This window comes from Camelus ferus, chromosome 23 (genome assembly GCF_009834535.1).
Source record: "Camelus ferus isolate YT-003-E chromosome 23, BCGSAC_Cfer_1.0, whole genome shotgun sequence".
Taxonomy (NCBI): Eukaryota; Metazoa; Chordata; class Mammalia; order Artiodactyla; family Camelidae; genus Camelus; species Camelus ferus.
Window position 1 is genome coordinate 19,324,052 of NC_045718.1, and position 20,138 is coordinate 19,344,189.

The 20,138-nt window shown below is 52.6% G+C and overlaps 1 protein-coding gene across 1 annotated transcript in view; it reads right to left on the reverse strand.

The window, feature by feature from the left end:
• Positions 1-20,138, reverse strand: part of LAMB3 (laminin subunit beta 3) — a 143,018-nt gene that overhangs the window by 24,390 nt on the left and 98,490 nt on the right. Inside the window, 4 exon segments of the mRNA XM_014555885.2 lie at positions 475-589; positions 11,076-11,230; positions 12,228-12,292; positions 19,642-19,741. Of these exon segments, the coding sequence (XP_014411371.1) occupies positions 475-589; positions 11,076-11,230; positions 12,228-12,264 (307 nt within the window). The 5' untranslated portion in view covers positions 12,265-12,292; positions 19,642-19,741.

Sequence of the window (20,138 nt, forward strand, 5' to 3'; positions counted from 1 at the left end):
CTCTGGAAGGTCAGAAACTCTCTAAACTTCACTCTCGGATTTCCCTCTCAAGAGGAGTGGTATGAGGGTGTTTCTACTTACATTACCTATTCAAGATCCTATCTCTTCTTGGCCAAATTTCTTTCCCACCATCGCTTGATATTCCTAATACCTTTAAGAGTTTCAACATCTCTGTTCATCACAAATCTGTTTCCAAAGCTCAGTCCCTTCAGCAAGCCCACAGTGACTAAGTAGAGTGAAATTAAGGCATTTCTCTCTCTTCATGCCCTTTCATTAACCTCCAATAAATTCTTCTACCTACATCTCAAAGACCTCAAATACAAAGACAGAAGGTTCTGGTTGTCAACCACCCATGTCCCGCCTTTGTAAGAAATGCCTGGGAAACCCAATAGGTTCCCAGGCACCCTTCGGCCACCCCCATCCTGTGGGACCATCCACACATTTGGGCTCCCGTTGGTGGTGGCAGGTCCTTACCGTTCTGTGACTGCCACCAGCGCGTGGGGCCTGAGGACGAAACCACATTCTCCACTCGGTGACTGTTGTAATTGTGAGGCAACCTGGAGTCACACTTGCAGCATTTCATCTGCCACTGTGGGTCAGGGAGATGCCAAAGACTCAGAGGTGTGGCCAGAGAGAATTCTCCCCTTGCATCCTGAGAGCCCAGAATATTCCCTGGATGGAAATCCTACCCTTAGTGATCCATTGATTTCATTAATACACTTGGAGGATCAATCTCTTAAAGCAAGGCTATTGGTTACCTTGTCATCTAAGTCTTTTGTGTCCCTCCTAACCCATAGCTAAATAAAGAGTCAACAGGTGTTGTGACTGGGAAAGAGGTATGAGGTGGTAGAAAAAAGTTAATTTTCATACATGTCATTGTCTCAAAGAGAAACTCAAGAAGAGTTGCTAAGAGGAAAGAAAGAAAGAAAGAAAGAAAGAAAGAAAGAAAGAAAGAAAGAAAGAAAGAAAGAAAGAAAGAAAGAAAGAAAGAAAGAAAGAAAGAAAGAAAGAAAGAAAGGGGAACTCACATTAATTTAGCATCTACTCTGTGCTGCGTGCAGGCTGGAGAGTTTTATATCTCATCTTACTCTATCCTGGCAGCCTGGGGAAAATCGAGTTTCTCAGGATCAGGGAGAGGGGACAGGGAAAAAAGACAAGGGAACTGGGGGTTTCAGTCCTAGCTCAGGACCCCACTTTCAAGGCTCAGTTTTCTCCTCTGTAAATTGAACGGAGGTTGAAGTAGAGTCATTTAATCACTCAAGAAGTATTTATTGAGGGTGTACTATGTGCTAGACCCTGTTCTGGGCTCTGGAATTATAGTAATGAACAAAACAAAGACCCTGCTGTCAGGAAGCCAACATTATAGCAACATTCGATGATGTCCAAGGCCTTCCAGCACTGCCACCTGGGACTTGAGGCTCTTTCCCGGGTTTGGCATCCCCTAGCCACAGGAGAGAAGCCCAAGGTCTCCAGGCAGGTGGAGCTCTGCAGGTAGATGGTCCCAAGGCCAGGAAGGCAGAGGGCAGAGGAAGCCTGCAGCCCTGGGGCTGAAGGCAGAGGGCTTTTCCCCATGAAGATCTGGGTCAAGGTGGGCAATGAAGAAGGAAGCAGCCTCAATGGGGCAGTCCCCCAAAACGTCACCTTCCCTGCCCACACCCTGGAGTGAGACAGGAGACCCAGCTGAACCTCATGGGCCTCACAGCATCACCAAGGAAAAGAACACAGCCAGAGAACATGGCCCTTGTTCTTTTAGCTTGTCCACATGTGCGTGCGTGCACCCACACACACACCCACAGACACACTGTGACCCAGGTTCCTCATGCAACACACATAAAATGTTTGTCTGAGTAACCATGGTTCCAAATCTTGTGCCCAGCATAAAGAACACTGTTCAGAGGGCTCCAAATTTACCCACACATAATAGAAAAGCTTAGATGAGAACCTCCCTGGCTGGCAGGTCCTTCTGGGTAGTGACAACGGTTCCTCCACGCTCCCCAGGCCTCTGCTTCCCTGAAGCCTCCACACACCAGAACCAGGGGGAAACTCAGGCAGCCTTCTCTGAGGCCTTCCAGCCCCTGAGCCTCCACCTCGTCCAGGGGAGGCGAAAAGCTAAGGAGGTCGACATCTCAGACCATCTCAGACTGAACTGATCAACCTGAGAGCGCAGTCCCTAAGGGAGTGAGTTCACACATCCAGTCTGCGCTTTGAATTATAGAAACTTGTCCCCCAACCGCCATCTTCCCTCCGCACCGCTGACACAGCCTGGAGAGTGGAGAAGGCCGGAGGGGGCAGGAGTCCTGGCTCCCCCAGCCTCTACTTCCCACCCTACTTGCCAGCTCTCACTTCCAACCTGCAAAATAAGAGAATCATCACCCTTCCTGGTGCTTGGACATGTCCTCATCATGTCCCAAAGCGCTTTATTAAACAGTAATTGGGGGGATGTTTAATACTCTCATAAGGGCTTGTATAAAACAGAATTCCCTGCCACGCTGCCTCCCTCACCCCTCCTCCACCCCTGCCCTGCTCCACTTCTCTCCATAGTAACATCTCTACTTGACACATCGTTCAGTTACTGTCTGTGTACTGGCTCACAGTATTTGTTTTCCATCGGCCTCCCCCAACCCCAGTTCGAGTGCAGACCCCACGAGGGCAGAACTCACTTTACACTGTATTCCCAGTGCTCAGAAACGTGCCCGGCACACAGCAGGTCCTCTATAAATACTTAGTGAATGTCTGGTAAAAGCTCAGTAAGTGCGAGCATTTTCATTGACATGATTACGAGACTCACCCTCCTTGCACACAGGGAGTTTAAAAGGAGGCGTGGGGGAGTGACGAGGGGACAAATATCAACAGTCAGTGATGGGAATGCCGACCACGTGCCAGGTACTGTATCAGGAGTTTCAGTGCAAAGCCCACTGAAGCCTCACAAGCCCCTACGGGGTAAGTAGTAGTATTCCCATTTCACATGTGAGAAGGCTGAGGCTGCAATAGGCTATGTGACTTTCCTGTTGACTGACAGCCAGTGACAGCATCAGCACCAGAGAGGGTCCCTCCTCACCTCCTTCTCCCCACTCCCATCCTCTTCTCTTCCTCCCTCCCTCCCTCTCTGTCATTGTCCCATTTCCACTAGGAAGCCACCTGGGTGCACAGACATCACGGGAAGCGTGGTGAAGGGAGACAATCTGTGTCTCACTGAAAGGGCTTGGTCTGCCCCTGGAGGCCGCCCATGGGGGAGCCTCAGGCAGAGAAAGCACTTTGGGAAGAAAGCCGGCTTATCAGGCTAACCCGGCTGAGTTAACACAGAGACTGCAGATGTGTCAGTGGCTGAAATAAATACCTGAGTACTTAAAATAATTCTTTCTGGGCAGAAAAAGCCTCTTGCTGGAATCTGAGTCTCCTCCAGAATCCTATTTTGGTCCCTGGCAGCAAGCATGCCCTTCTGCCCACTCTGCCCAGACTCTCAGGGGCAAACTTTTCCACTCCCAATCCTCTGTCTGTGCTCAGCGCATGTCCCGCAGAGAGACGAGGGCCAGCTGCCTTCCAGCAGCCTGTTACCAGAGCTCCCTGGAGCTCCATTGGGAACTGATCCCAGCCTGGTCCCCGGCCAAGAGACTGCCAGAAACAAGGCTCTTTTTTTTTTTTTTTGACCCTTTGGGCCATGGGACACAGGAGCTAGCTTAACACGGAACTGTGGGAACTCCCTTGATAGTCCCAAATGATGGAATATTATGCAATGATTAAAAAGATTGTTTAGAGGAAGATTTTAATTGCATGGGGAAAATGCTTACCCTATAATGTTTTATGAAAAAAAAGTTGGGCATAAGCTTGTTTATACGTCATGATCTCAAATATACATTCTTAAAGCAATAGAAAGGAAGGAAATACACTAATATCTTAGGTTGAACCATATGGCACTGCTGACATTCAGCCATTCTGACCTAAAAAAATGGCAAATGCATCCAGTTTAGCCCAGAATCTCTGCTAAATGGGAGTGCAGTTGACTTTTTTCTTTGTTATTTTTTAATCATTTTAAACTTTGATACCTGGGATATAAATTAACTTTTATACTCAGTCACTATCATAAAATTAAAACAAACTGAAAATGCCCAGGGTTCTCAGCATGGACTCGTCACCCTGCCTCCTCCCTGTCTCCATCGTCTGCCTGGGGTACGCCATGACTTCTCCACCTTCCTCCCAGCGTGCAGACGCTGAATGAGGGATCAGATGGCCTCCTGGCTTAGCATCTACGTGCCGCTAATCACAGTAACACGGCTAAAGGAGGGATTAAGCTCAATCCTTAGAGACAGGCTAAGCCAACAGGCTCCGGACAGGTATTTTAAGTAGCTCTGCTTGTCAACTAGCTAGAGAGATGGGGGCCCAAAATAGAGCCGCTTTTGGCAGAAGCCCATGTGAAGACAAGCTGCTAATTTCATCCCTCTCTCTCTGGGCCTCAGTTTCCCCTTCTATATTATTCTTGTATGTCTATATGTACTGTGTGTGTGTGTGAGATTCTCAGCGTGAGACTCCTCCCCTCCCCTCGTGTGTGTTACGTGCCTCTGTCTCTCCCAGAGATGGAAGCTTGCAGCTGCAGCTGCCTCCCAACCTGCGGTCATTTGGCCAGCATTCCCCTGGCTGTGCTACCGCAGAGACGCAGCATTATTATCAGTTCAGCCCGCCAGGCTTCCGGCCAGCTGGGCTCCTGCTTGCTCTCCGTCTGAAAGGGCTGGGTCTCTTCCCTTCTCCTGGAGCTTTCTAGAAGCTCAGCAGTCTGGCCGGAAAACAAACCCTGCCAGAGAATGAGGGGAGGGCAAAGGAGAGAGCAAGAGTCAGCAGGAGCTTGAATCACGATGGAGAAGGTTGGGAAAAGGAAGACAATGCAATCCAAAGCTCTGTGTCTTTGCAGAACACAGAGCTAATGCTGGAGGAAATAGGAAAACAGGCTCTGGTTATCCATGGCCCAGCTCCCTCCCACGGGCAAGCCAGAGACTGCCTGTGTCTATCTAAGGAGCAGGGTCATGGCAGCCAGCCAGAGCCAAAAGAAAGGAAGCCAAGATGAAAAAAACGAAAAACAAAAAACAAAAAAAATCCAGCTGCCTGCAAGAAAAGACATTCACTTCGGCTTCCTCATTGGTAAGATGCAGGGGTGGGATGAGATAATGAAGTTCCTTCCTGCTCTAACATACTATTAGAATTTTCCCCTACTCCAGCTTGTCTGCTCCAAAGTTAAAGACACTCCAAACAAGAATGCAATGGGTGCAAGAGAAAAATAAGACATTGGCCAGGCGCCGTACTGGAGAAACACTCGTCCTAGCAAAGTGGGCAGGGGAAGAGGGACCCTCAAGACCTTGGTCAGCAAGGCCTCCACTAGAGCCCCTGGGATCCTCAGCCACACAGTTTCCATGTCAGTGGATATGGCCAGCAGAGGTCAAAAGTCGGGGCCTGCTGTGGTGCCAGGGGGGAGCAGAGCCCCAGTGTGACGAGGCACTTTCAACTTCACCGTCCCATCATGAGGTAACATCTCGAGCAAAGCCTTCACTCAACACAGCCCTTATCTCCATCCAAAGGAAGTTCAGAAAGTTCAGTTCTGAAGCTGACGGCAAGAGTGATGTGTACCACACACCTGGAAATTACACTGCACCAGGCTCTGTCCTGGGGACAGTACATACGTCATCTCATTTTATCCTTCCAAAGTCCTCGAGGTAGGCAGATTGTATTAAATGGTGGGTAACTTCACTTGACAGATTAGGAAAGCAAGTCTTAGAGAGGCTAAGAAATGTGTCCAAATTCACAGTGGCTAGGAAGAGAAGAAGTGGGGATTTCTCTCCCAGGCTCTCTGCCTCCAAACCTTCTCAGCCTGCTCTGATTCAAGGGACATGGAGGTCGGCTGGCAACCCTGGGAAACTGCAGGGACTAGAGTGAGTTGGTTTGCAGGATGCCCCCTCTCTCCTTCCCTGGTAAAGGCAGCCTCAACCCGAGCCCAGACTGCTCCAGAAACAGAGGTGTCCCTCCAGACTTGAGTGCAGGGAGTTGGTTTGCACACATGCACGTGTGAAGGCTTTACCAGTAACCAGGGTTCCTACAGCCCCGAGGGCACAGAAGCAAGGTAGGTCTGCAAGGCACAGTCCAGAGACTTTCAGGGACCTGACCCAAGGAGCGATGCGGGGAGGAGCCAGGCCAGCAAAGTTGGGAGGCCACCCAGGTTTGCGTCCAAGCCTTTCCATATCACCTTTCCTCTCTCTTCTCTTTTTTTAGCCCCACAAGCTGCCCTCCCCAGCCCATAACAACCAGGATCCAAGAATGTCACATTCCACCAACCCAAGTTTTGCTTCTCTCAGACAGCGACTATTCCCCACAGTGGCCCTTTTCATTTTCTCCTATCCCCTCAAAACTTCCTCCTCCTAGATCTTATTCTCTTGGGATCCTTTGAAAAAGCCACAGCCAATTTTCTGATCAGCAAACCTTTGCTGAAATATAAATGATGACAGATTGTTAGGATGCCTTGCCCAAGGACGTTTGCATTTGAAACAAAGAACTCAGTGATGCTTCATCTAAAAGAGTAAATCCTCAACAGTAGGAGCTTTGAAAGTTTCAGGCCTGCTAAGAGCTTCTGGGAAACAGAAAGCAGATATTTTGGTCTGAGATGGGCCCAAAGTCTTCTGTGAGCAGAGGACAAGGACCTCAGGATGTACAGGAACACATGCTCTGCCTACACATGAGCCATGCCAGAGATCAGGAAACCAGACGACTGTCAAACACGGAAAGGCAGTGGTGGTTGGGGTGTGTGTTGTGGGCGTGAGTGCGCTTATGTGCATATGTGTGTGTGTGTGCGCGCGCGTGTGTGTGTGTGGTGGGGAGGAGGGGACATCAACTGGCTACTGCTCCTCAGCTTGTTTCCAAGAGATAAAAATGACAGCTGTTCGGTTTCCACGGCTAATTAACCTGAGGGATGCACTGTGTAAGACTGTTATTAAGGCAGCAGGGTAATTAAGTCTTCCCCCAGAAAGGGAGGGAGCGGGGGATAAATAAAGCATTTAGGGGAATAGACACAGCATTGGAGGAGACATTGTCAGAAGCAGAAATCAGGCCTGGAAAGCTTCCAGGCAAAACCCACTGGTTCCCTAGGAGTGTGCACCAGCCCAGAGATGATGAAAGGGCAGGGCTCAGCCCCCACCAGTGCTCGCCTGGCAGAAACCACAGCAGACCCTCAGGGTCCCACACAGCCCGGCCACCTCAGAGAAGCTGGTGGAGATGTTGGAGCTGAGCAAAGGTTGACTAACCCAACTCCTTCATTCCATAGATAGGGACCCAGCGGTCTAGAGAGTAGCCGTGGCCTTCGTAAGGTCACATTCCTATTCTAAGTGTTGTCACCAGGACCAAAGCTACAGCGTCTTCACCCCCAGTTGGGCGACTCCACTAACCACGACCACCTCCAGCTTCTCCAGCAGCCCACTGTTAACCAGACAGGCAGGGTCACCTTGGAGGCAGAGAGTGGACTGGCCCGAGGGTGGGCTGATTTCAACAAGCATTTGAGTGTGGGTGTCCTGATCAGGGAAGAAGCGTTCAGGACTGAGAGTCACAGATGGGGTTGCCTCTGCAGGCAGATACAGGTCCCCAGGGAGGCGGGTGGGGGAGGGGATGGAACCTTCCGCATCTTCCAGACACCAGGCCGGTGGTCACTTGGCTCATTCCTTTATCCGGTCCTCACAACAAAACACTAAAGTGCATGCTGTCAGTATTAACATTTTCAAATGAGAAAATGAGGCTCAGGGAAAGCGCAGGACAGAATAAGGGCAGGAGACATCACGGACATTTTCATCCACGCTTTGAGCTTTAGGGAAAAACAGTACAGTGAGTTTACCCAGAGGTTACTGAGGAGCTAGAAGAGAGAGCTAGGGGACAGGGTGGGACTGAAACCTCAGGCAGTTTTAAAGGACAGCTGGGTTCAAGCCCAGGCAGTTCATGCGCAGTCAGGGCAGGCAGGCCCAGAAGGGTGAAGTCAAGCAGGGGAGGGAGAGGGGTAGGGGCACAAGGCAAAGCTGGCCAAGTCCTCTGTCCATTGTCAGGGCTGCAATATGGACCCAAAACCCACAGAAACCAGCCCCCAAGGCCAATAGGATTTAGCCAGTGAGACAAAATCAGGCAGAGGAGATGACACGCCAATGAGCTAAGGTTGACCCACAAAAAGGAGCCGCACTCTGAGATCCAGAGCTGGGAGGGACAATTTTGGAACTGGAAGGAGTCCCCACTGCTCCTAAGTTTCCCCGGGGTTGGCAGTGGGGAGCGGGCAATGTTGAAATGTCCGAGAGTCATAAATCCCCACTGCACTGGCATTCGTGTCATGTCGGCAGGCAGGCAGGCAGCAGGTGCTGGGTAATTTTTACTGGGCTCAGGACTCACCAGGTGACCCCTGGTGGAAATAGAACAAAGGCACTAACCAGAGGCTTTGGCTTAAGAAAGGTGCATACACGCGGGTGGGGCAGGGGGTAGAGAGGGGCAGGCACCCGGAAGTCAGACCTGCATCCTGTCACCCTTGCTTCCAGCCGGGGCTGGCCGCCACACCCCCATCTTTAACTATTCAGACAACTCGGTCCCTGTGTGTTTCCATCAGACGTTCGGGGATCCCAGTGCACACCCAAACTTCCCAATAGCTCACCTCACGGAGTGCTGTGAAAGGTAATTGAGCTGATTTGTAGAAAATTCTTAGCACAATGCCTGGGATGCATAACGGGTGCTTAGTAAATGCTAGTCACCATGATACCATTTAGTAATAAGACAAACTTAAACATGAAATTAAAATTCAGCGGAGCTAACTCTGGATTCCTAATTTTCATCACACAGCCACCAGTGTGCCCCGTGAGGGCTCAGGGCACACCTAGACAGAGTGGGCATCTGTGCCTTTAGTGTGTGTCTTCCTTGCTTGTGACCAGTGGCCTCTAGGAGGTCAGGCAGGTAAGGAGGCAGGAAAGAGAAATCAGACAAGACGGAGAGGGGGCAGGGAGGGGGAGAGAAGCTGGTTCTCAGCAATCAGCTCCTTCCCCAAGAGAGTTGGAGCAAGGAGCAGTCCTAATGGCCACTCATCACTTGCTCACAGAAGGGGGCCGTGAGACAGAGGAGGGGCAGGATCTTGCCCAAGATGGCACCACAAGTTAGTGGCAGACCTGGGGCTACACACTGCACTCGAGATGCCCTATCATCTACTCTTCCAAGAGGTTACATGGATTGATCCCCGCTTATAGAAGAAAAAAAAAAGGCTTCTCAACTTTCACAGCAGCAGAATAACTGAGATTTATCCATCTCCGGGGTTGCAAAAGTCTCTTTTGCAAGCACCCTGTTTTGCTCTTGAGGGGCTGCTCAGGAGCAGGGAAGGCAGCTGGCTTCCTGGGGCATCTGAGAGAGGCAGAGGGCAGGCCAGGGTGAAGCCAAAGCCCCAGGTCTAGAGGGAGAGAGGCTGTCCAGACAGGGCTGCGGCCGAGAGACGTGCCAGCACAGGGGCCTCTGATCTCTTCTTGCTTCCCTCGCAGAGGTGGGTCAGCCCAAGGAGGGAAACTAACAGGACTCCCTGAAATCTGGGGACATGGCTCAAGGGCGCAAGATTTGAGGGCGTGTGGGAAGAGGGCAGTTCAAATCATTCTGCTGCCTAGGAAGCTCAATATTGCCAAGCCCCGATGCTTGTGAAGTAATCTGGACCCACGGGGAGGACGCGCCTGCTGCTGGCCAGATTACCCAACACTGTCAAATGGGCTTTCCCACATCCAAGTGGGTGAGATGCAGAGACCACAGCCACCTCTGCTCAGCACCTCCAAAAGCCACTACCCAGTACCATCTGTGATTAAAAGTAGCCAAGTGAACACTGGGGACTGGAAGAGCAGTGAGGCCAGAGGCAGGACAGATGCCACCTCCACGGTCCTGAGGACCAGGACATCCTGGAAAGAGGAAACCACAGATAACCCACGTCTCCTTCATGGCAATCAATCTCTCTCACTCCCTTTCTCTCTCTGTCTCTTTTTTTCCCCTCAAAGAGGCAGACTTGGGGGAAATCACTCCCTCACTCTGTCCTTTATGCAAACCTATGTTTTGAGGGCAGAAAAAACAGCCAAATGAGACAGGCAACTGGGAAACCAGAAAACGCTGAGTGATATCCACATTGACAAACACGGGGAACAAGGAAAGACACCAACCTTGCTGAAAGGAAAAGAAAAGAAGGCCAAAGTTCCTACCAGGAAGGTCCAGAGGCAATGGAGAGGAAAAGTCGCAACAGCTCTCTGAAAAAAATCAGTTGCCCAAAGAGGCGATGAGAGTTGATGCAGGTCACAGTGCTCCGGTTCCTGGGTTTGCTGGGATCATCTGCCTATCACAGCTGAGCCGCTGAACCTCCTTGCACACTTCGATCACTTCCTCATTTATCTCACTGATCTGTGTCCTTAAAAGCAGTTTGAATGTTCCCCACTTCATCTGGGATGGTGAGACACGGGGACCAAACATGCAGAGGCCGAGAGGTAAGGAGGACACCTCTTCGTGCGTGACAGTTGCACAACACGGGAGGGTAAACCCCAGCCTACAATCATACAGTCTTTTACCAGCTCTAGCCACACCCGTAAACACTGGCCCAAGGGACAGCGGCAAGAGAGCGGCCGCACACAGCTCAGCTCCCCCGACAGCACATGCAGCCCCGCGCACACCTCCCAGCACCCGGGCTCCACCAGCCTCAACGTTGTCCACCAGAGATGGCATCTTGAATGACACACACCTAGAGGATCAATATTTATCTGTTGGCTGATTCCCAAGACTTGGGAAACTGTCTTGCCCAGACCCAAGGGCTGAGAAAAGACTCCAGGTTTATCAAGAGAAAAAAGAGCTACCGGGCTAATTATGAGTCCATTTTCTGTTGCCCAAGAAAGGTGCAAGTTCCTAAGAGGCAGAGATCTGGCCTTATGCTTTTCTGGCTCTCCCACAGTGCATGGGGCTGGGCCTAAACTGAGAGCACGCTAAGTATTCAGTGAACAAATGACGGCCTCATCCACCCCACCCCACCTCACCTTCCTCCAGCCCCTGGAGGCCTTGGAGGTAGAACCCACCTCTCCATACTGGGTGCAGTAGGTCTCAGGCCTGGTCAGTCCGCAGGTGGATGAAGCTCGGAGAAACCGGGTCCTCCCAACGAGCAGGTCCCCAACAGGTGGATAGCAGGCCCCACGGGAGCAGGCTTGCTGGGCACACAGGAGGCTGGGCAAGACTGAAACCACAGGAGGTGCTGGGGTGCAGCCTAGAGAGAGGGGGGTCTAGCCGGCCACCCCCGTGTCCCTCGGGGAGGCAGACATCGATCGACCAGCAAGACTAGACCCTCTTCATCACCCTCTCCATGATCCCACCTGCTGGTGGTGGTAGTGATTGCAATCCTGATGTGTCTGGTCAAAAAACTGATTTTATAGTCTGTAACCCACAACTTAAAAAGAAAGGAGGAGCAGGGAGGGTATAGCTCAGTGGTAGGGTGCTTTTCTGCATGCACGAGGTTCTGGGTTCAATCCCCAGTACCTCCTTTAAATAAACACATACATACATGCATGCATAAATAAATCAATAAATCTAATTGCCTCTCCCAAAAAACAAAAATTAAAAAAATAAAATAAAGAAAGAAGAGAAAGAAAGGAGGAGAAACTCTGGCAAGTAAAAACCCCGGATGATCCTGGGAATGTGGCATCCATATGTGGCTTTAGAATCAGCTGCAGACACATGCTCGGCCACCAGCATAAGGCCCACAACTCTCCTCGCCAGCAGCGTGGCGTTTGTCCAGAGGAGCACTGGCTGCTGGCCATTTGAGGGACACTGGGAGACACCTGCGTTCTGTCTGCTTTTTCATCTGTAAAGGTGACCCCGCCACACTTTGTGAGTGCCCAGCTGCAAGCCACCAGGAAATGAGAACTCAAGCCACGATGGCTCTGGGACCAGCTTGAGGGTGAGAGGATGGAAAATCAACTGCGCAGGGCACTGGGGGAGCCACACACCACCCTCAGGGAGGAAGAAGAAGACACGTGGGAGCCTCTCAAGACCATCTTCTTCAAAAGCCCCCAGGAACACAGAGACCTCATGGGCATCCCGGTAGACGAGTGTTCCAAACCCCAGGACCCCGGGGTAACAGGTGAAGCTCACACTTTGGTAGGCTGCCTCCTCACCCAGGGCTCTCCCCTCCCTGCTGTACGATAGGGCCCAGAAAGATGGGAAGGGATACTCACCAAAATACAGGAGAAGGAGTGGCCTCATCTTCAGCATATGGGGTGATCCCCACTGAGGACCTCACCTGGGGCAGAGCAAAGCAGTCTGGCTGAAAGGATGCAAACCCCTGGGGCGCAGGAGCCCTTTCTGTCTGTGGGCTTGTGTTTTCTCAAGAAGTCTCTACCTAGGGTCTTGACCTAGGACACTTCTGAACAGCACTTCTGTAGCCAAAAGCTTGGAAAATGCTGGAGTCCTGGCCCCCTGTCCCAGCTGGCATGTGACTCCCAGGGTGTCCTGGGATAATGCTGCCCCTCCCAGACTCCAGCTTTCCCCTCTGCGATGGTGGGGAGGAGGATTGACCCTGCCCTGCCCCACACGATCATAATGACAACGGTGTGGGGAGCAGGAAAGGGCTGGGCCCTTTGCAGTAGAGGAGCTGTAGAGAGGTCGGAGGCCCAAGAAAGAAGACTGGCCTTTCTCAGAACATGGCCCAGCCTACAGGCCCAAAGGTGAACAGGTCAAAGACGGACATGAGCCATTGGCATGGTCTCCAGGACCACCCAAGACCACCCCGAGGGTGGGGCTATGGTGGCCACAGCTCTGGGCTGAGCAGGTAGTGGAATGTGATGGGGAGAGAGGCAGGCCTAACAGTTTTTAAAAAGTGAGAGGATTTCATCCGAACTGGAAGCAACCCAAAATGTCTCCAATTAAGGGCTGAGGCTGTACAGGAGAAGTGGGGGCTGGGAGGCCACAGAGCAGGGATTCTGAAGGAGGCCAGGGGTGAATACTTGAAGGGTCCTAGAGGCATGCCAGCTGCCCTGCTGAGGCATGCCCCACCCCTGCTCAGCCAGCGCCCACCTCTGCCTTGGATCAGATGCTCGCTCTGCTCCAATGACAGCCACAAACTCCTCAGGTTGGGATGGAGGGATGGCGGTTGGAGAGGCAGGGGCAGAGGGAGAACTGGGGCACTCCTGGCATCTTTAAATCATACATCCCAAAGTCATTCCTTCCTATCCCCTCCCCGAGGGGTCAGGGGCCAAGGGCGGAGACAGGAGGCCTGACATCTCACAGCTAACTGTGGCTGAGGAGGGAGCCCCATCTTCTGGTTTCCTCCAGTGCTCTCTCTGCTCTCCCACCCGGAGCTGTCTCCTTTCCCGGCCCAGATAGGCATTCTGAGCAGCCTTTGGAAGAGCTCTAGCACCCCAGCCCACCCTCTCCTTTCTGTGCACAGCCCAGCTCTGAACCTGCTTTCTTCTAAGTCACCGAGATTCTTATCAGATGTGAAAAGGCAATCCAAACAGTGGCAGACACTTAACCTAGCCTTTGGAACTGCACGAGCTCAGCTGAGCTCCCAGGAAGAGGAATGAATCAGGCCCCTGCAACCAGGCCCGACACCCAGATACACAACCCTTGCTCCAAATCCAGCCCCCACCGGGCAGGTGAAGGCAGGTCACATACCTTGCTCCGAGCTGCCTGCCGAGGTCCTCTCTCTGAATCGCCTCTCTGAGAGCTCCCCTTGAATGTGGGGGTCTCCTCGCCTGGCTCCCCGTTTTTAAACAACGGCCTCACCTCTGGAGACTCCCCGGCTGGGCGTAGCCCACTGCAGGGCGGGTCTCAGGAATCTGGCAGCTGGCACGCCCATCTGCCGTCACTGCACCTCCACCCCCAACCCAGACAGGACTGGGCAGGTGGGTCGGTCCCAGAGGCCGCACAGCAAGCTCTCAGTGCCCCCCTGCCTGTGGGTGCCTTGCAGAGAGGAGGGGAGCTGCACCAGGCAAAGGTTAGTGATCGCTGGAGACCAAGATTCCTGGGGTAGGGGAGGCGCCACATTTGTGACAGGCACTGTGCAGGTACTTTCCCAAGATGTGTAGAGGTCAGCCTCCTCTTGTGTCCTGGACCACTCCGGACAGAAGACCAAGCAGAGCACACAAGGATCAGTGCTTTTACATTGAGTGTAAAAGCCCCAGACCTGTCACCGAGCCAGAAGGGGAGAAGACAGCCAGGACCCTGGAAAGCACCAGACCCCTCCCAAAGGGAAACAAAAAAGTGGAAAATCCCACTTCTTGGGGAATTAAAAGGCTCTGGTTCATCAGGAAGAGGTCAGAGCCCAACTCACCCAAGGAAAAGCTTAGGACAAATTAACAGGAATGAACTCTAAATGTCTCCCCTCCGGCTCCCTCGCAGGGTTGGCAGGGAGCCCTGGGACAGGTAACTGCCTGTGAGTCACAGCTCAGCTCAGGGAGGGCTGGTCTCCTGGCCCCTCCCGCCCTGGGCAAGAATGCTGGCCTGGAGGGCCAGAAAGCAGACCTGACCACAAGGAGAGGAAGGAGAGGCTGAGACGTAACTTGATGACTTCTCCTGGCCCCCCGCCAGGCCTGAGGACACAGCTTCCTTTGTGGGACCCTGGGCAGGCTCCTGGCTTGGGCTGCAGGCTGAGAGCCCCTGTAAATAGCAGTCACAGGCCAAGATCGAGAGGCTGTCTCAGAGGACCCTCTTCCCCCCAGGTTAGGGTCAGAGGGCTTTTAGAGACCTGGAAGGTCATCCAGTCCAGATCCTGGCCCTGGAGAGCCTACTCTGGCATTGTGGGGAACGTTGTCGCCTCAAAGTGTCTATTTAAAGGAGACTCTTAACGAGCCATTCCAGCCTGTGAGTGTCTCCTAAGCAGGGAGTTCTCTACAGTTGGAAGGTTAAGGCCAAGAAACTGGTCTCAGAATGCTTCAGGGGAAAACGTAAGATTTTGTGGATTAAGTGGTAAACTGGTTGTTTCCAACCCACAGGATCTAATGTAGCCCCAGATGGCAGGGGAAAATACTGTAATTAGCAAATGGGCGATGAATTGTTCAGACGCATAATGGACATTCCGATAAATGCTAGTGTCTGGACCTCTGTAAGCATTCCACTGAAATCTGGTTTAACTCAACAAGCCAGGGTCAGGACAAGCAGCTTGCCTTCCTGGGCCCTGTATCTGCAAAAGGAGCACAGAGAGACCCCCCCTCCAGTCCCCCCTCCTCCAGTCCCCCACAGAGACAGGTCACACCGGCCAAGGGCTTTGAGCCCAGCCGCCTAGTCTTTCTCTCCACCTCTGCAATTCCCTGAATGCAAGCTTTCCAGGAAGCTTGCCCCTGGTGGAGCTGCCCATCCCCTGCCCACCACCAGGAAGAGGATGTGACAAAGAACTCAAGAATAGTTAACTCAGCAGAAGGAGCAGGCATTGCAATCACGGATCCTCAGACAGGCGGGGCAGGCTGGGCCCTTTAAATCCCCCTCCTCCTCTCCCCTTAGGAGCCCAGGAGCCCAGGTAAATAGGTGTCTCAGACTTCACAGGCTGGGGCAGGTCCCGCAGTGGTTTGGCTACACAGAGGGAAACAGCAATTGCTCTCTTTGGCACCCCTAGGCACCCCCCCCATCCTACCCATGTGTTCCCAGACAAATCCAGAACGTTGTTCCTGCAGACCCCAAGGAGAGCCCAGCCAGCCTCACTCCTCAGGGACACGAGCGCTCCCCAGTGGGAATCTAGTCCCCTCAGGACTGCAGGGCCCCAGGTACAGACTTTGAACTTCAGAATCCAGTTTGTTCAGAGAAAAGAAGCCTAAAATAGAGGCAGAGGCTGAGGAAGGACCCAGCCAGGGCTGAAGGTGAGGTGGGGGCGATGTTCCAACACCACAGCCTCCCCTCTGGGTCCCCTTCCTCTCCCGCCACCCTCAGTCCTGCTCCAGAGTTCTCCACCCTCCACGACCTCAGAGCTTGACTCGTTAGAACAGATGCCCAGGAAAGTGGTTCTCTTCGACCCCGGTCCCTCTCGCACCCACATCGATCCCTCTGGCAGTTCAGTCAGCTCCCACTTCCAAAGGCAACTCGAACCCACTTCCACCCTCCCAGCCTGCGCCTGTCCAGATGGGACAAACGCATTCCTTCCCCACCCCTACACTCCTCTCCGCTCTAGCCTCTCGCTCCAGCCTCATGCCTCCTTGCTGTGCCTCCAAATTACCAGGCTGCTTCTGAGTTAGGGCTTTTGCCCCAGCTGCTCTCTCTGCCTGGAACGCTCTTCCCCCACGCCTGCAAAGTTCTCTCTCTTACCTCTTTTAACTCTTTTTTCAAATGCTGCCCTCCCAAGGAGGCCGACTCTGACCACCGTATTTAAAACGACAACCAACTTCCCTGCCCTATCCCTGTCCCCCTAGCATTCCCAACCCCACCTACCGCACATCATGGAAGGGTTGTTCTGTTTTGTTTTGCAATACTTAACCACTTTGTAACTATACAGTCCACCTAGTCATCACATTTATTTCGCCTCCCCCCTACTAGAATGTAATGTCCAAGATGGCAGAGATTTTTGTCCATTTTGTTTACTGTGGTTTTCAGAGTCCCTAGAAATAGTGCCTGGCATATAGTAGGTGCTCAATATTTGTGGAATGAATGGATTCACACTGAAGTGGGAATCACTGATACAACTTAAAGAGTTCCCCATGCCCTGTAGGCAGAGTTGCATTTCTCAAAGGGGACAGACTGGGCTTTTGGTTGCCAGGGTGAATGACTAATAGTGGAAATTCATACATCAGTCAGCTGCAGAGGGAGGGGTGGGGAAGATCTCTTTGGAAGCACCTACCCCCAGGTTACAGAAATGCCACTATGTCGGTGCAGGCAGTCTCCCTCTCTGCCTGCTTGTCAGTCGTCCCTCACAATGTCTCTAACAGGATATGCGGGTGGCCTGGGGAGCCACTTGTCTCCATCATCCTTCTGTCGGGCTCAAACTGTTCATGTTGCCAAGGAGATCAGCCAAGATCTGACCAATGAGAGATCAAGGGATAGGGAGCAGGGAAGGAGAGAAGGAGAGAAGGAGAGAAGAGGTTGAGAAGGATAAGACAGCCTGATCCAGGCTGTGGAAGCTGAATCCCAGGTGGTGGAGGAAGGGGCACCTGGTGACTAAGTCTCAGGCACCACCTGAATCCAATGAGTCATGGCTGAGTCCTCGTCTGTGGAACAGGGTGGGCTCCAGGAAGGGCCCTGGGGATTAGCCACGTGACTAAAGCTGGCATGTCTCCATCCAGCACAACTGCTCAGCTGCCCAGACAATCGGTCACTCTTCCGTGCACCCCTCCAGGAACCAGAGAGAGAGGGTGGTTCCTTATGTTCCTGAGCGCAGACAGGAATGCAGCCTCTGGCAAGGGACAGCAGAACGCAGAACGGGAGCCTGGGCTGCCATCATGGGGTGACTCTATTCCCAAGGGAACCTCTCCCCACATCTTCACCTTCCCACCTGAACATCCGTCCAACTGACAGCCATGCACAGCAGCCTCGGCCTGAGGTCTAGGAGAGTCGGGCAGTCAGCCTAAATTAACCACAGCTATCCTTCTGCGAGTTCACTGTGTGCCGGGCACTGTTCTAAGCACTTTCTACGTATCAGCACATTTAATGCTCACTACATCTCTGTGCAGGTAGACCATTGTCACCGTTCTCTCGTTGCAGACGAGAAAAATGAGGCACATTTCACTAACTTGGTCCCAGCTGGAAAGGGGTCATCTGAACCCAGACCAGTTTGCTCAGCACTCACATTCTAACCACTACTTAGGGCCTTAGAGCGCCTGAACTCCCTTTCCCCACCCTTGGTGACCCTTGACTAGAGCCCACTAGACGCTGAACTTCGTGTTTCCCAAACCTAATCAAGACCCAGCATCTGAAAGCGGTGCCCTTGGAGCGCTAATCTGACCGGGAACCCCTGGGGAGACACTGATGCTGAAGAAACATCCAGAACAGACACCGTTTGGTCCCTGCCAGCTTGTTTTCCATGGATACAACCTCTTTTGTGGAGATGGAGAAAATGCTGGCCTTGGATGCCCCATCACAGAGGCTCCGGCACACACCAGCCAGCAGGGTTCCCCTCGTTCCAACAGGAAGCTGCTCTGGGCAAGGACCTGGGCGCCCCATAAGGGGTGGGAAGGCAGGGAAGGTGACAGGACAAACATCAAGGAGAGCCGGTGAGATTAAACAAACAAGACTGAGCATGATGACAGCATGACACGACCCCCCTCACCCAAGGAAGGGGATCCCCTCCCCTGAGGTCAGGCTCCTGTGTCAGGGGCCTCAGCTTCTTCTGTTCTATCCCCCAGGGTGCACCCCTAAATGTCCTGTCCCCTCCCTCCTGAGGAGTACAGCCCAGTGCAGCCTATAGCTCGGTGGAGTCAAACGCTGGTTCATGGCTCCCCAGAGAAGAGAGAGGAATATCTTGGCATTTCTGCCACCCTCACTGCCCTCCCAAATTCCCCATCTTCCTCGGCAGACTGGCCGGCTCACGACCACACCCCTCTCCACCCCCAACCTCCCCTCCCCCTACTGTCCAGCCACTGCCCTCTGGGAACTAGGCTCCCGGGACCTAAGTCCAACTTCCATGACCTTTGGCCATAGATTTGTCATGTGGAGCTGGCCACGTGGCCTGAGAGGAGAGAGACACACATTTGAAAGGGGCAACATGCGGCCACAGGTGAGGTCAGGAGCGAGCGTTCAGAAGGGCTGTGAGCCATGTGGGGCGTTTGCATCCTGAGATCTGCTCCCCAGGCTATCAGAGGGCTGCCTCCCGGGACTTTAAAATTCCGAACAGGATCCCTCAAAGGGCCACTAGAGAGACAAATCCGATTCCCTAATGTTCACATTGGCATTTGAGGGCTGAGGATGGAGGACTGAGCATCTTGCGGTTTGAGGGGAGGGAGTATGGGCACACCTGACTTCTCAACTGGAATCAGCCCCCCAAAGGCTTTTAATCACTACCTCCCTGCAGTGCCTGTGGCCACGCCGGGTCTCTGCATGGACTTGAACAGCTCTGAAATGCTCCAGCTCTGCATCTCAGTCAAAGCATAAAGTTGGGAGAGCCCCCCACACCCCCGGGCCTCAGTTTCATCATTTGTAAATAAAGGTGTTGGATTTTACTGGTTCTCAACCCAGGCTGCCCTCAGAATTACTTGCAGAACTTATAAAATCACAGAGTTAGGCCAGGCCCTAGCCAGAGGCTTAATCAACTGGCAGAGGGGCAGGGACATTCAATATGTTTTAAAGCTGCCCTGAAGCCCCCTCCAGCTCCAGGATGCTCTGCTCACAGGGGTGGTGGTTTAGGACAGCAGTTAAAAGCCTAGACTTCAGAGTGGGAGAGATGAAGGTGCAAGCCTTGTTTCTGCATCACCAGCCTTGTGATTTTGCACAACCAAAGCCACTTACATCCCATGGGAGTAATAACGATCTACCTTGAGGGTCTTCATAAAGATCAAAGGAGACAATGCCTGTGTAACTCTCAGCAAAGCACATGGCTCAGTGCGTGCTCCGCAAAGGGTCTGTCCCTGTGTGTGCATCACACACACAGGTGTTGGCAGTACGAGCAGCAGTCTTTGCAGTAAGCTTAACAAAAAGCAAATACCATTCCATACAGATATCTCACAGCTCACTTACCTGGCAGCGGGCTGGCCTGGGCTGCTCCCTCCTCCTCTCCCAGGGAGGCCCCAGGTCCCACATTCCACTCTGTTCCTTAGGGCTGCCAACTCCCGAGAGCCTGGACCAGAGGGGAAGAGGGGGCAGTCAAGGGGCCAAATGAGCTCAGCTCTCCGAGAGCAGGATAATGCTCCCGGCCTTCCTGGATAAAGGACAGGGGGCGGGAGGGGTTTACAGAGGACAGAGGGCAGAGGAGCAAGTGTAAGCATGATTTAGTGTTTTATGGCCTCCAAGAGTTAATAAAACCAGATTCCAACACCTGACAAGGAGAGGAGTCAAAGTTGGTCTGGACAGCACTTTTGTTACATATCTCCCGGCACTTGCCCTGCAAGTCTGAGGCCTATTGAGAAAAGGCATTTTCTTTGCCTGGGGCCTCTGCTTACACAGATTACAGTCTGGTCTGTATCCTAACAGCGGAGGGTGATGAGATCTTACCTAATCTAATTCCTTCCCTCTAA